General features: G+C 41.2%; 1 protein-coding gene across 1 annotated transcript in view; it reads right to left on the reverse strand.

Moving 5' to 3' along the window:
• The window catches only part of Top6bl (TOP6B like initiator of meiotic double strand breaks), a 74,464-nt gene extending 59,383 nt beyond the window's left edge, over nt 1-15,081 (reverse strand). The window contains 8 exon segments of the mRNA XM_021650294.2: nt 6,412-6,465; nt 10,669-10,807; nt 13,117-13,173; nt 13,175-13,314; nt 13,317-13,419; nt 13,421-13,639; nt 14,647-14,762; nt 15,063-15,081. Coding sequence (XP_021505969.2) covers nt 6,412-6,465; nt 10,669-10,807; nt 13,117-13,173; nt 13,175-13,314; nt 13,317-13,419; nt 13,421-13,639; nt 14,647-14,762; nt 15,063-15,081 — 847 coding nt within the window.
• Between the last annotated feature and the right edge of the window lie 273 nt (nt 15,082-15,354).

The following is a 15,354-nucleotide window of genomic DNA, read 5'->3' on the forward strand; positions in this document are numbered from 1 at the left end:
CATGGTGGCTCATGCCTTTAACCCCAGCATTACAAAGGCAGAAACAACACAGAGTTCTGTGAATTTGAGGGCAGTACTATGTACTGGTCTACACAGTAGTACATAGTATGTTCCATCTCAGGCAAGGCTACCTATGAGACCCTCAAAAAATAAAAAATAAAAGAAGCAGAAGTTAATCATCTTAATTTCCATAACAGACCTGGCTAAAATCCAATTGAATTGAATTTTACACCTTCTTACCAGAAAAATAAACACATCCACAAAACTGCAGAAGTTTAAAATTCTATCAAAGACCCTAAGTTGTGAGCTTCTGTTATAGAGAAGAAGCTAGAGCTGCAAGAGAGTGCCTGGTGGGGGCACAGGGTGTTAGACCAAAACTCAGACTTACAGTTTTTGACCCTCTAAGATGTTAAATTTTAATAGAATTTTATTCTCTGAACATAAGAATTTCAGATTTAAAAATTCAAAGGTTGACTGTTCTGAGATTCTCTCTCAATGCTGAACAAGCTTGGAATCATCTCTCACTGACTTTCCAAATAAACTTTCAAAATTAAACGTTTAGTGCAGAGAAGAGCTCTTCATTAGCATTCATGAGAGGCCCTGGATTTACCCCAGCATCACAAACATAGGAGAAAAGAAAAGATTAAAAATAAAAAAAAAAAAAGTTCACTGATGGCAGAACAGTCTTTATGTAGAAAGGCTAGTGTTCTTATTTAGTTTTTTGAAAAAATTTAAAAGATAAAAATTTTCTGACTTAGATGCCTGTTACGGTAGTACACATCTTTAATCCTAGCACTTGGGGAGGCAGAGGTGGGCAGAACTCTGAGTTCGAGACCAGCCTGGTCTACAGCGTAAGTTCCAGGACAGCAAAGATCACAAAGAGAAATGCTGTCTCGAAAAATCAAAAACAGAAAAAAAAGTTCTGACTTAGAAAAAAAGTAACTATTTTAAAACTGTTTAGCCAAAATGGATAGAGTTAAATTATGTCAATAAAAAAATGGAGGACTGGGGATGTAGCTCAGGAGTATTGTTCTTAACTTGTTATGTTCAAGGCCTTCCATCCATCCCCAGGACTGCAATAGATGATTTAAATGGAGTTAATTATAAACATAGAGACAAGGAGAAGGTATTTTTAAAATATAAGTAAGAATGTCTTTTCTGCCTGTCTGTCACTTTGCTATCTGGCAGGGTTCATCTGGTCCATCTGGCTATGCAGGTGCCTGAGCATGAGCATCCCTGATATAGCAGGGCTGTTTTCAGCCAAGGTTATTAGAAGAGCTGCTCTTCCCTGATAGAACCTCAAACAAGCTTTTACACATAGGTAAATAGATAAGTAAGTGTAAATATGAAGAGACAAACCATAAAATAAGTACAGACTTATAAATATGGCTTTCTTCTATATCCATTTCACCACTCCTTTCCCCCACCTGAGTAAAGACATAATAAAAATCAATTTCTAGAGCCAAGAAAGTTAGACAAACTGAAAAAAAAATCATGTTTTACTAAAAGACATATATTATAAAAGTAATCAGTAGATAATAGATAAAGGAAATGATAAATAGAATTACACACAAGTGAATAAACATACAGTGTTGAACAGAATTTACACATTTAAATGTAGAAATTAGAAACTCTAAACACCAGATTATCTATCTTTGTTGGTGTCTTCAGTCTAGGGTTTCTAGTGCTGTGATGAAACACCATGACCAGCAGCAACTCAGGGAGGAAAGGGTTTGTTTGGCTTACATAGCCTCAGTCACCGTCCATTAAGGAAAGCCAAGGGGAGAACTCAACAAGGTGGTCACCTAGAGGTCAGAGCTGATGCAGAGACCATGGAGGAGGGCTGCTTAATGGCTTGCTCCGACGAGTTGCTCAGCCCACTTTCTCAAAGAACTCAGACTGGCACCACGCACAATGCGCTTGGCCATCCTACATCAATCAGAAATAAAGAAAATGCCCTCCAGGATTGCCTGTAGCGTGATCTTATGAAGGCATTTTTCCAGTGACGCTCCCTCCCTCTGATGAATCTAGGTTGTATTAAGTTAATATAAAACTATTCAGCACAGTGGCCATTGCTTTTAAAAGCCAAGATTGTTATTCTGATCTGATCTTTGTTTTCATTTTGTTTTGTTTCTTAAATAAGCAAATAGGAAATCATTCAGGGAGGAACACAAAAACACTTTTAAATTAACTTAATAAACAATTATTTATTACAAAGACATATTTAATAAAAAGTTGATTTGTTATATAATAAAGAAAACTGAGAAGCTCACTCCTCTCAAAAAAGGCAAGATATCTAACCTTCGAGACTATTGACATAAGAATGTTGACATCAGTAAAAAGGAATGGATATATCAAATAGCAATTTAGGAAAGCATTTCAGAGTAACTCCTAAATAGAATAGTTTATTTGACAAGCTATTTCATTGGTGTTCAGCAGATATGTCAGTGATAGAAAAAGAAAAAAAAAAACTGTCTACAGCACAGAAACAATCAAGTTTTAAAAACAGGAAAGCAAAAGCTGGTGAGCTGCTAAGTGGGTAAGGGTGCCTTATGCTTAGTCTGTAGCATTGAGATTGATGCCCAAGGCCTAGCCTACATGTTGGAAGGAGAGAACCAGTTCCTGTCAGTTATCTTCTAACCTCCACATGTATGTCAGATGTCTCTTTGCCAACATACTTACACACACACACACACACACACCGAGCTGTGTGGATTAACATAGACTAATGATGCATATTAACGAAGAGAACAAAGGCACACTGGTGATTGAACTTTGAGGACTATCCTCTGGGTTACCACAAAAGCTCTGAGAACACAGCTCCAATTAGAGTCCTGTCACACCATATTTTATTTGCAGAGCCATATCTCCTTTCTATCACTTCATGGCAAGGCAAATATTCAGTAACAGTTTACTGAATAAAAGCATGAATTGTTTGGAACTGAAGAAGGATAAAAAGAAAACAAGCCTACACCAGGCAGGACACTAGGGAGTTGCCTTGGTCCAGTGTCTGTTAACCCAGCACAAAGTATGAGCCTATTTGTAAAAAATGACCTGGAGTACCCAGAGGGAAGAAGCTAAAGAGTGAAGACAAGGGAAGCTGGATTATTCCCAGAAGCTCAGCTCTCTAAAGAAGAGAGGAGCCCTATTCAGTACGGACAGAAATCAAGTAAGAGATGAAGGTGACAATGTAGTCACACTGAATTCAGAAGTATACTGCTAGTTTTGTAAAGAAACACAACTTTTTAGCATCTGGACCCTGATGATTAATGAATCAGCTGCCAGAAACTCCCAATGAAGCTAATTAAACAGTGTAAAGAGAGTGGACCAATTGAAAGCAGTGTGCTAACAGTGTCACAGGAATGTTAAATAAATAGTAATAGTAATAAAGGCGTAATTAATGGCACATAAGCCAGAGAGCTAAGGGAGTCAAGTCTTAGACTTGGCCAATTTCTTTTGTGAGCTTCACTGAGCTATTTATGCTACTAATTAGTATAAATAAATAGCATTATGGAGTGGAGGTTAGTATTATGAGCCCTAACAACTGAAGAATTAAGTTGAGGTTGACTACTGAATATGACTGACAATGAACAAATGACTCAAGTTTTACTCTATACTTGATCCATGATATTGCATATTTATACATTCATCTTTATCACAATCATATAAGATATATTAAACTTGTTCAAGCTTTTGAATTTAACGGTTAAATCTAAGTCACCATGACACTGTCTAATATCTGTAGTAGTATAAAAATGTGATTGTTTTATAAATGATACTTGATGCCTCCTCCCTCCTAATAACAATGGCAATAAACTGACTCCTTTGTTATTACAGGCTTTTCGTTTACAAAGCACTTTCGCAAATATTAGTTGAAGCAGCCTTACCTATAATCTGACCACTCCTTTCACAAGCATATTAAGTATGAGTTGATGTTACAGAAAACACTATCACCTTCCAACTACTCATAATATACTCCCTCTGTGTATATGTAATTTCTGATTCTTTCAACGTACTTTCACACATATCAATTGGGCAGGGGCATTAGGAATAATCTTTGTATTCTTTGTATCATCCCATTAAAAACAATCTCAAAAAAAAAAGCGACTAAGAATAAGTAAGAGAAATGATTTTGAGGCAACTAATTCATGGTTCTTTTTTTGGGAAGTGTGGGAAATGGGCTTTTGAGACAGAGTTTCATGTAGTCCAGGTTGGTCTCAAATTCACTAGGTAGTGAAGGATGTCTTTAAACATCTGATTCTCCTGTCTCCACCTTTCAAGTGCTATCACAGACATGTACTAACATGTCAGTCATAACCCACACTCTTGAACTGGATTCAGATCTCCCAAAAGTCTTGGAAGCAGAGTGACTCTTTGGGACAGTAAACTGATGCCTCTTTCTTTCAGGATGGCTTAAGAGGCAGAAGGACAGAGTGACTAAAATGTAACTGTGAACTGAGCTAAAGTTGGTAGCCTGCTTGCTTAGCCTGCAAGAGGCCATGGGTCCCCTACCAGCACCTCATAAATTGGGAATGGTTTCTCAAAAACAGCAATAAAGAAATATATATGGGGCCAGGTATGATGGTGCACGCCTTTAATCCCAGCATTCAGGGAGCAGAGGCAGGTGGATCTCTGAGAGTTCAAGGCCAGCTTGGTCTATACAGCAAGTTCCAGGACAGCCAGGGCTACATCAAGTTTCCTTCCAGGGAAAAAGCTCTGCCTCTAGAAGCAGTGTTTAGCCACTACACAACCTTGAGAGCTAAGCAGACACATTGTTCTCTGGGGAAGTGGGGTATGCTGCTTCAGCCAAGCATGGTCTGGCTCTATGAGTGTGATCAGTTATTCCCCAAACTGTATGCACTTCAGGCACTAAGAAACTCAAATTCCAAGAACGTTATTAGGAAGGGGGAGAGGAAAGGCAAAACTAGATGCTTGATAACAAACTAGTAAATAACTACTAGAAGCCACAAAGGGATCTAGATATGTTCCTCATAAAGTTACAGATGAGTGCCTATGAAAACTTTAAATAAAAGCTCACCTTTATTTAATTTGTAATTTAAATAAAAACATGCTGATTAACGTCACTCCAACCCCCTGTTCAAATTATCAAACTAGAACTGTCAGAATAAGACATATATGTATAGTTAAAAGTACCTGCAGCATGTACATAATTAGAGTATTAAAAGTAAAATTCTTTTATTAAGATTTGGGGGGCTTATTTTTAATTAATTTTCATTTTTAAATTTAAAATTTTAATTTAAATGCATGTCTAATTATAATGAGTGTTCTCTATGAGAACCATGCACGCCTGGTGTTCACAGAGGCCAGAAGAGAGGTTCAGATCTCTGGAACTGAAGTAACAGATGGTTGTGAGCTATCATGTGAGTGCTAGGAACTGAACCTCAGTCTTCTGCAAGAGCAGCCAGTGTTCTTAACTGCTGAGCTAACTTTCCAGTCTCAAAAAATAAAACTCTTAAACCATGCCTTAATTCTAATAATCAAATTATTAATAAAACTGACAAAATATTATATGGGATTAAATAAAAGAAAAACAGATAACAGGCGATGCTTCTCTGTGGTCAGGCACTTGCCTAGTCTGCAAAGCCTTGGTTTCCATCCCAAGTACCACAAAAAGTAGTAATAATTGTTTGGAGAACTAAGGACAGAGCTCAGTGGTAGAGCATCTGCCTAGCGTGTGTGAGGCCCTGGGTTGTATCTCTATCACCAAAACCCAAACTTGGTAAAATTTATATAAAGTTTTTAAAAAATTAAGTTCCTAAACCATACCAATGTCGACATATAATATAGAGAACAACGAACGTTACTATATTACTAGCAGGAAAAACACTTATGGCACATTCCTTATCTAAATTATATGAGAACAAATCTTTACATCTGGGAAATTTCTGCCTGAGTTGTACAGAGAATAGTCAGAAAAGCTGCAATTACATGGGTGTCATATAATCTGCATTTATTTAGTTTTATTGCTTCGGTGGAATTGCCAGATAAAAGCGTGGGATAAAGTATTATTACATGAGCACTTATACTGAAAAATGAGTGAGTCTGGAGAGATGGCTCAGGTGTTAAGAACGTGTGCTGCTGTTCAAGAGGACCTGGGTTCAGCTCTCAGCACTGGTGTTGAGCAACTCATAATGACCAGCATTAGGAAATCTGACTTCTTCCTCAGACTCTGAAGGCACCCACACACATGTGGCATACATACACACAGACACATACACATAACTGAAAAAATAAAATATTTTTAAAAGCCTAGGGTTCATCAGAAAGTGGGCATCCCATATTGTTATTTACAAAACCAGGAACTTCTATCTTTCAGAATAAAATCTATTTCAGAAAACGCCAAACTCTTTGACAGAGATTTAGTCTCATAGATGTTATTTAATTGTTTACCTTGTAGAAACTTCTTGAAGACCAAGCCACCATAAACATTTCCTGTAGCAGCAACTGTATGAAAAAAAAAAAAACCAGAAAAAAAGTAAAACGATTATGTATATTTGAGTTTAAACAATCATTGCTTTTAGGTACAGAATAATAAAAGGAGACCTTATTAATGAGTTCAGAATAAATAGAGGGTAAAAGAGGTACTATAAGGTACAATGACTATGTGGGGGCTGATGATAGCCAAGGGCAATTCTTTTCACCTATATTTAGCACCTATAATCAACACCAGGACTGTTCCTTCAGATGCTATTATACATGAAAGAACATGATTATGGGAAACTCCAAACTGCAACCATTGATCAGAGTACATGATGCCAGTAACTAACGTTTGAATTTAAGGCTCAATTAAAATATTGGCCCTTTTTGAACCAATTTTACTCTGAAATAAAAAATATTTTGCTGGTCAATTGGTTTAAAAATTACTTGTACCTAGATTTAAAGAAGAGCCAACATTTTGTCCTCCCTTTAAATTGAATTTAATTAGAACTTTACCTCCTATTTTTGGCATCCTAAAGGCCGGCCCTCCCTAACCCTGATTCAGGGAGAAGCTGTTCCTGAATATGCTAAAGTATGAGCCTGTGATGAAAGCCAACCTTGTCTTTTTTAAAGTGGAGTTGGTGAATCTAAACACAGAGCACTCAGATAACTAACACTCCTTTCTCCCTTGCTTCCGAAATGTTAGCTGTTAGGTCTTTACCCATTCCAAGAGTAAAGACACAACAAAACTGATCTTGAAAAAAAAAAAAAAAATGAGGTTTCCTCAACGAAAAGTCGGAAGAAAAACTGAAAGAAATTACCTCAAAATTGAAAATAGGGGAGAAAAGAAAGTTCCACAAATCCACTATCTAAATCATAGAAACTACTGTAGAAGAACTGCAAGTAAAATTTACCACACCCAAGGGGCACAGGTTACATGAAAAAGGCTGAACACTGGGCACAGTGGAGGGAAACCTGAGCAAGGCACAGTACCAGGAATTTTCAGAACAATGAAGATAAGAGACAGCTGATTCTCAGTCTATTCTCCTCTTCCTAAGCACAATTAGACTGCATCTTATAGGCTCCTTTGCAAATGCAGAGAAATTATGACAATGAGACTCAGGCCAGAAGAATGGGAACATATAATTTCCAAACCTATTCTTAAAAATATTGGAATGATAAACCTTCTACTCTTTCTCCATCCTTAGATGAATGGCTAGATAGACGGCCTTAAGGAACATGAAGACACAAGACTAAAATATCTTAGATTCTACATAAAAACAAAATACATCCCTGTGCACATACATTCACCTGTTGGTAAAATAAAAGAAAAACAAATATTTCATGTGTTAAGTCACTGAAATTTCAAATATATTATATCTAATAAAACAAAGATAAAGAAAATATTATATAAGCTTACAGGAAGAAAAAAGAAAAGTAGGCCATATACAGGATAATCATAAAGACTTCAGAATTTTTAATAGCAACAGCTGAGTTACTAAACAACATTGCTACGTCATAAAAATTCTGAAGAGAAATGAATTCTGACTTAGAATCCTATTCTCTGCCAAACTATCAATCAGGTGTGGAGTGAAGACATTTTCAGAAATAAAAGACTGCAAGAAATTTACCTTCCCAACCCTCTTTGTCAGGAAGCTGCCACAGCCCAAGAGCCATCGAAACCATGAGTAAGCAAAGAAATAAAGAGGCTGGTATTCAGAAAGCAAAATCTAACCCAAAAGGAAAAACACACACACATACACATACACACACACACACTCTCTCTCTTTCTCTCTCTGATTAATGATGGAGAGGAGGCCCCAAAACAAATAGCTATATACTAGATACAAAAAGCACCAAAATTAGAACAGGTTGGAGGGCAACATGGTGGCTTATGTCTATAATCCTACCACTCAGAAGGCTAAGGCAAGAGGACTGCTATGAGTTCAAGGCCAGCCTGGGCTACACAGTGAGATTCTATCTCAGAAACTCAAAACGAGATTGGGGCTGTAGCTCAGGCAGTAGAGGGTCTGCCTAGCATGAACAGCTAACATGGGTTCCCAGCAGTATGCACACCACCTGTGGCAGTGTACATCTGTAATTCTACTATGCTGGAAGTAGAGGAAGGAGGAGTCCAAGTTTAGGGTTATCCTTGGCTACATGTTGAAACTGAGGTCAACCTGAGCCAGACAAGACCCTTTCTTTAAAAGCCAGTAATAACAATGCTTTTTTGTTTTTTAAATTAAGGGGCCAGAAAGATGGTTCAGCAACTAAAAGTGCTTAGTGTTCTTATTAAAAAACAAAAACAAAAAATATAGTTCCCAGAACCCACTGGGCAGTTCACAGGCTCTATAATTGAAGCTCTGGAGGAATCTAACACCTCTAGCCTCCCTGGGCACTGGCCTTCACATGCACATACCTACACACGGAAACACATGTAAAATTATAAACCTTTTTCATAAAAAATATATTACAATATGTTTAGACCAAGTAGTTAAAATGCTTAATATAGTTAAATGTATGAGACTTGAGGAGGGGAAACAGGGGGCTGGGCCATCTCGTAGCCCTTTTGGGGCATGTGAGTGTATACAGTACATCAGGGGGTGTGTGCAAGAAATTGTGTGCATGCATCTGTATGGAGGCTAGAGGTTGATATTGCACTTCTTCCTTAACTATTTCTTTAGCTTGTTTTTCCCTTCTTTTCATGTGTATGTGCTATTTGAGTGTGTGTATGTGTATGCATGCATGTGTAGGGCCAAGATTGATGTTAGGAATCTTCCTCAATTGCTCTTCCATTTTATTCTATGAGGTGCGGTCTTTCTCTCCCAGAGCTCACTTGTATGGCTAGTCTCACTAACCATTTTACTCCTAGCATCCCTTATCTCTGCTTTCTAAGGCTCAAATTATGAGCAGTTCACCGCATCCACCCAGCATGTACATATAATCTGGGTATTGGCCCTATCATCCTAGGCAGACCTGGAACTCATTATATATGCCAGGCTGACCCCAAAGTCAAATCCTCCAGCTTCGGTCTCCCAAGTGCTGTCACCCACCATGCCTGGCCTGAACTCTCCCATTATTAAAACTGTGTACTTATGTAACTGACAAAACCTAAAACGGAGGAAGTTTGTGTGTTTCCAAAAATTAATGAAGTACATCTTGACATGGTAACACAAAACACTGTCCACTTTTACTAAAAAGCACATGAGACTCTAATATACCAATTCTGTTTCTTTTAATGTTTTTTTTTTCATGACAGGGTCTCTCTGTGTAGTGCTGGCTGTCCTGGAACTCGTTCTATAGACCAGGCTGACCCGGAACTTAGAGAGGAGCCTCTATCTGCTGGGATAAAAGGTATGTGCCACCGTTTATTTCTTTAAAAGGTCAGTAACTGTGCACACATACACAGAAGAATCTAGTGTACTAGGTGTTAATAATTATTTCAAGGAGTCAGATAGAAAGTCTCACTCTCATAATGTTTCTATAATGACACTATGTCAAGTGTATATCACCTTTTTTCTTGATAGATTATAACTCTAACTACATAAAGATCAGAGAAAACAAAAGAAATGCCATCTATACCAGACTTGCTGAAGAAGACCATTATGCTGAAGATCCCATGACATTGGGTCTTTTTTTGTTTGTTTGTTTGTTTGTTTGTTACTGGTTTGTTTTTGTTTTTCGAGGCAGGGTTTCTCTGAATAGCCTTGGCTGTCCTAGAACTCTCTATGTAGACCAGGCTGGCCTCAAACTCATAGAGGTTCATCTACCTCTGCCCCCAAGTGCTGGGATTAAAGGTGTGTGTCACTACTGCTGGGCTAGAATGTAGGTTTCTAGATAAGAGTATACAACATTCATCTTTTCTTTTCTCTTCTGTTTTCTTTCCTTTATTTTTGCCTCTTTTGCAATTGCCAAAGTCCAAACATGAAGAAAAGGTAAAACTCAATATAATTTTGTTGTGAAAAAAATAATTTAAAACTAAGAACAAAAGTAAATTTTTTTGAGCAATTTTAATTTAAGAAAGCTATATTCTCACAATAATAATAATAATTCTATTTAGCTTCCCTATATCACACATTTACAAATTCATTACCAAATACTTATTAAAAATCATTTGGCTTTATAACTACACTAGAAAAGATTATGACAAGTGGAAATTTTTATACAAAATATGACATGCATCACAACAAAACAAAAATAGATAATCAATGATTTTCTTCCTCTACTTACTAGTTGTTATACAATGAAGAGAATTTGGCAGGTGCTTAGAACTTAATGCTTCTATGGAAATCACTAGCTGCCCTTCTAGTAAAGCTCCCTTTGATATTTCTGCTTCACACTTCCAGTAAATTATTAAATATCTCAAAATCTGAAAAGAGCACAATTAAAATAGAATATAACTTTTAAAATCATGGTCCTAATAAATTTGCATGACACAGTTAAAATTCTATTATAAAATACCTTATTCCTAGCTGGGCACAGTGGCGCATGCCTGTAATCCCAGTACTCAGGAAGGCAGAGGCAGGTGGATTGCTCTGAGTTTGAGGCCAGCCTGGTCTACAAGCAAGTCCAGGACAGCCAGGGCTGTTACATAAAGAAACCCTGTCTCAAAAAAAAAAAAAACAAAAACAAACAAACAATCTTATTCTTGTTTATAAAATGTCAGATTTACCTTTGCTCAGAGCATACCATTGTATCTAAACCCAAAATATACACGAGTAGGCAGTATAATTCAATATAATGCACCCTAAGTTGCTGGGTAAGTTCATCTGGAAAGAAAAATTAAAGGAAAATTAAACAGCAGTTTGTTTTATTTTCTCCCCCCAATTAAAAAAAAAAACAACCTAGGTGCCAAAACAGTGGCACCTAGGTATGAATCATGTTTGCCATTCATTAAATCAGAAGGAGAGATATACTTTTAGCTATGTTGTTTGAGAATGCTGGAAAGGGGCTGCAGAAATGGCTCTAAGGTTAAGCGTACTTGCTGTTCTTGCAGAAGACCAGAGTTCAGTTCCCGGCACCCACAAAGTACCTCACAACTTTGCTGTGTAGACTGGACTGGTCTCAAATTCAGAGATCCACCTGCCTCTGCCTCCTATGTGCCACAACACCTCGCCTAAAAGACTTATTTTTATGTGTTTTGCTTGTATATGTGTACATGAACCACATGCTTGCTGCCCATGGAGGTCAGAAGGCAGCACTGCCACCAGGGTGCTGGGAATCAAACTCCTGGCATTTGCAAAGGCAACAAGTGCTCTAAAATGTCTCAGCCAACTTTTTTTTTTTTTTTTTTAAGGCAGAGAGTTTTGAGTAAGCAAATTAAGATCCTGATTTGTACCAGAGTTTATGAGGATGGTTTCCAGGCACTTCTACAGTCTACCATCTTCCTTCACGTTATCTTTTGATTTCCTGTGCTCTCTCTGTTCTGATTTTCCCAGTGCCTTTATGTGCAATGATAGCAGTTGGGAAAAGAAAACTGGCTGGTGAGTCAGAACCCTGGGTTCCATCCCAGGTTCTGTCATCTTGTAAAATCTAACCCTCCAACTTCCTTTGGTGATGACAAAGAAGACACCCAGGACCAGGAATAGTCTAAGTTATCTCAGAACCTGTGATTCTATTTTGTTTTGTTTTTGGTTTTTCGAGACAGGGTTTCTCTGTGTAGCCTTGGCTGTCCTGGACTCACTTTGTAGACCAAGCTGGCCTCAAATTCACAGAGATCCGCCTGCTCTGCCTGCCAGAGTGCTGGGATTACAGGAGTGTGCAATTCTGTGCAGTGTTCTTTAGAAGGCTTGGCGCTAAGTGTCCCATTAGGTAATGGTTGCCAAGTTCTGCAATTAACACATGTTGCTAGCTGGCACCCGGTGTTCATTCAGTGCTGTCTTCCGGAACTGAACCATTCTCTGTCCACAGGTATGGGGAAGCTAGGATGAGCCCTTGGAGTCGACCTTTCATCTTTCAGCCGGCAACTCTGTGCCTCACGGTGGCTGGCCCAAGGGCGTACCCCACCTGGTCCTCATGCTCCCATTTTGCAGGGACTGAAACCTCCTAGCCTACCATTTGACTCCCTGACCCACCTTTTCACGGCTGTACATTTCCTTCCAGCCTTTCCTAGTCCCCTCTCAGCACAGGTGGGTAAAAATGCTGGGAATCAAGTTGGCCGACCTCCGAGCCCCTCTCAGAATCATCTCAGGTTTGGCAAACACCAAAGGTCGTGGGCCTTCACGTTCTCAGCTTGAGGTGGTGGTGGTAGCTCGACCGACGGCAAGCCCAGAACACACTGGTTCCTCACAAAGGACCCACGAGGGTGACGGATGGCCCTGATCTCCATACCTGGGGACTCAGGCCCTTCCCACAATCCCAAAGAAAGCGGGACTTAAATTTTTTCTAGCCAAAGCCAGAGATGGTGGCATATGCCTGTAATCCCAGCACTCTGGTGGCAGAGGCAGGCGGATCTCTGTGAGTTCGAGGCCAACCTGGTCTACAAAGCGAGTCCAGGACAGCCAAGGCTACACAGAGGAACCCTGTCTCAAAATTCACAAACAAACAAACAAACACATTCTAGCCATTCATGGCGCTTTCTCCTCCACCTCAGGAAACGCCCCTCCGCCCAAACTTTGCAGGTCTCCTCAGGAAGGACCCTTCTCAGCAACGTGTCTTCCTCTCCCTTCCCAGCGTCACCTCGCAGACAGCCAACGCCGTGCCCTCCATTCCGCGGGGAGAGTGGCGGCAGCTCTCGGGACCGCTAAGCTGGGCACAACTCCTCTTCAGCGAGCGCTTCGACCTAGACGAGGGCGCCGCCGGCCAGCCCTTTCCCGCCCTCGCTCGCCCCGCCCCGCCCCTCCCCGCCCCCAGGCCTCGCGCCTGCGCACTGCGGAGCTGCCCGGGGGGGGGGGGGGGGCGGCCCGCGCGGGTAGGCGGATGGGCGGGGTGACAGGTGGCGCAGCTGCCAAGGTTGGAGGCGAGCCGCGAAGCGGAAGGCCGGGCGGTGGCTCCTCCTGAGGAGACTTTCCCACGGTCTCGCCAAGACGTGGCCCTCTGTCCTTTTCAAAGCGCTTCGGCCGCCCTCCTTGGCGTGTTCCAGGGCAGGTCCCTGGAAAGCCGCGGCTGCGTGGTGCAGGATCCCCGAGCTGGCTCTAGACCCCAGGCGGCTTAGCCTTCTGTTCTGCGGGCGCCGCCCGGGGCCAGACACCGCTTCCCACAGCTGACACAGGGAAATATGGGTGGCCAATTTTAGGTGAACGCTTATTATGTTCACCTAAACATACCCCCCCCCCCGCCGTATTATGTATCAAGCAATAAGATTTGGGACAAAGACTAAGAAAATTATTTTGAAGTTCAAAACTGGGAGTCCTGTGTTTATTTGGCAACTTGACCCCAAGCTTCTCCTCAGTCTATTCCAGGAGGAACCTGGGAGCTTCCCACTCCCCAGCAGACCCTTCCTTCTCCACGTTTGTCTTCACAGAATATGTAGCTGACAAGCAGCTCTCAGTGTCCCCAGCTGGAAGGAAGGAGGGGGAATAGTCCTACAGGCTGCGGAACCGGCTTAGTGAGACGGACTTTGGCTCCCAACTACCGGGAATCTGACAGATTGTTCCGTAGGCTGCCAAAAGAAGACGCTGGTTGGAGAGAGTCTCGCCTGGCAACCACTTACCCAACGAGAAGGGTGGAACTGGGTGTTGGCCTCTTTCCTTCAGAGAAAATTCTTCCTCTCCAGAAGCCCGGATTGGGCAGAACAGGCTGTGGCGCTGGCAGAGTGCCTGCCCAGCGCACAGCCTTGGTGCTCCCTCAAAGACTGTGTCTATGGGGACCTGAATCATAGCCCTGTCCAGTGTACTCAGAGCAACCCCATCTCAGGTGTTCACAGCTAGAGGTACTGGGGAGGTCGCTTTCACTTCCGGAACGTTCATTTTCATCATCAGAACTGATAAAAAGCTGACATTTGGGAAGTCACTGGAGCCTTTCCCTCCTTGTCACATCTCTTTTTAAAAATGTTTCCCCTTGAAAATGTCATTTCAGCAGAAATGCTCCGCCTTGAACATACCATTGGAGATGAAGGGTGGAGGAACTCAGTACTTGAGCTGAGTTGGTTGTCTTGGCTTCCAGCCCTCTTGCAGTGAGCCTCGGGGATAGAGGTGCAGGGAACTCCCAACACTGTCCAATAGGTAGGCGTAAGCCTAACAAAGGTAGCCTGAGAGAGAATGCCCTCACGAGTGAATCTAGGCCAAAGTTGGGGGAGCCTTTGATAGAAGGGCCCTCCTTCAGGACTTGGTGTTTGCTGAGCCCTGACTCTGTGCTGTACAGACTCTGCTTCTTTTCAGCTCCCTCTGTGTAACAGGTATTATAAACAGTGAAAACGAGGCTCCAAGGAGAAGGTGTATAACACCCAGCTTGTAAATGTCAAACCAGAATCTTAAAACAAAAACATCTCTTAAATCCTTTCTGTGCTTCTCTCCAGCTACCCAGCTGTGGACGAGACCCACCTAGCTGCCTGGGGGTTCTGTGGTGGGAGGTTATTGGTGTCGCCACAAAATGCTAACCCCCTTCTACAGGATCCAAGGAACCACTGCAGTGATGCCCTCATCTCCCACAGACCAGGACTTGAATAAGCCACCGCTTCCAAGTACCTTGTTCATCACTGTGCATCTCCAACCTGTTTGGATGTGGTAAGTAATACGCTGTTGGATTCTGCATTGTAAAACCATGTTTACACAGATTACTTCCTCAGACTGCTGAGGTGACCACTCATCTTCAATAGGTTTAAGATGTGTGAGGCCCAAAGAAATCAAACGACTGACTAAGGTAAGGCCACATGGCCAACCAGGTCAGCCGAGAAGCCTTTGCCTATAACTGTCAGCCCTGACCTTTGGTGCCTTGCCAGGTCTCACTGATTCCGAGACTGTGGGGTGGTGCACTGGC

The sequence above is a fragment of the Meriones unguiculatus genome, chromosome 1, assembly GCF_030254825.1.
Source record: "Meriones unguiculatus strain TT.TT164.6M chromosome 1, Bangor_MerUng_6.1, whole genome shotgun sequence".
Taxonomy (NCBI): domain Eukaryota; kingdom Metazoa; phylum Chordata; class Mammalia; order Rodentia; family Muridae; genus Meriones; species Meriones unguiculatus.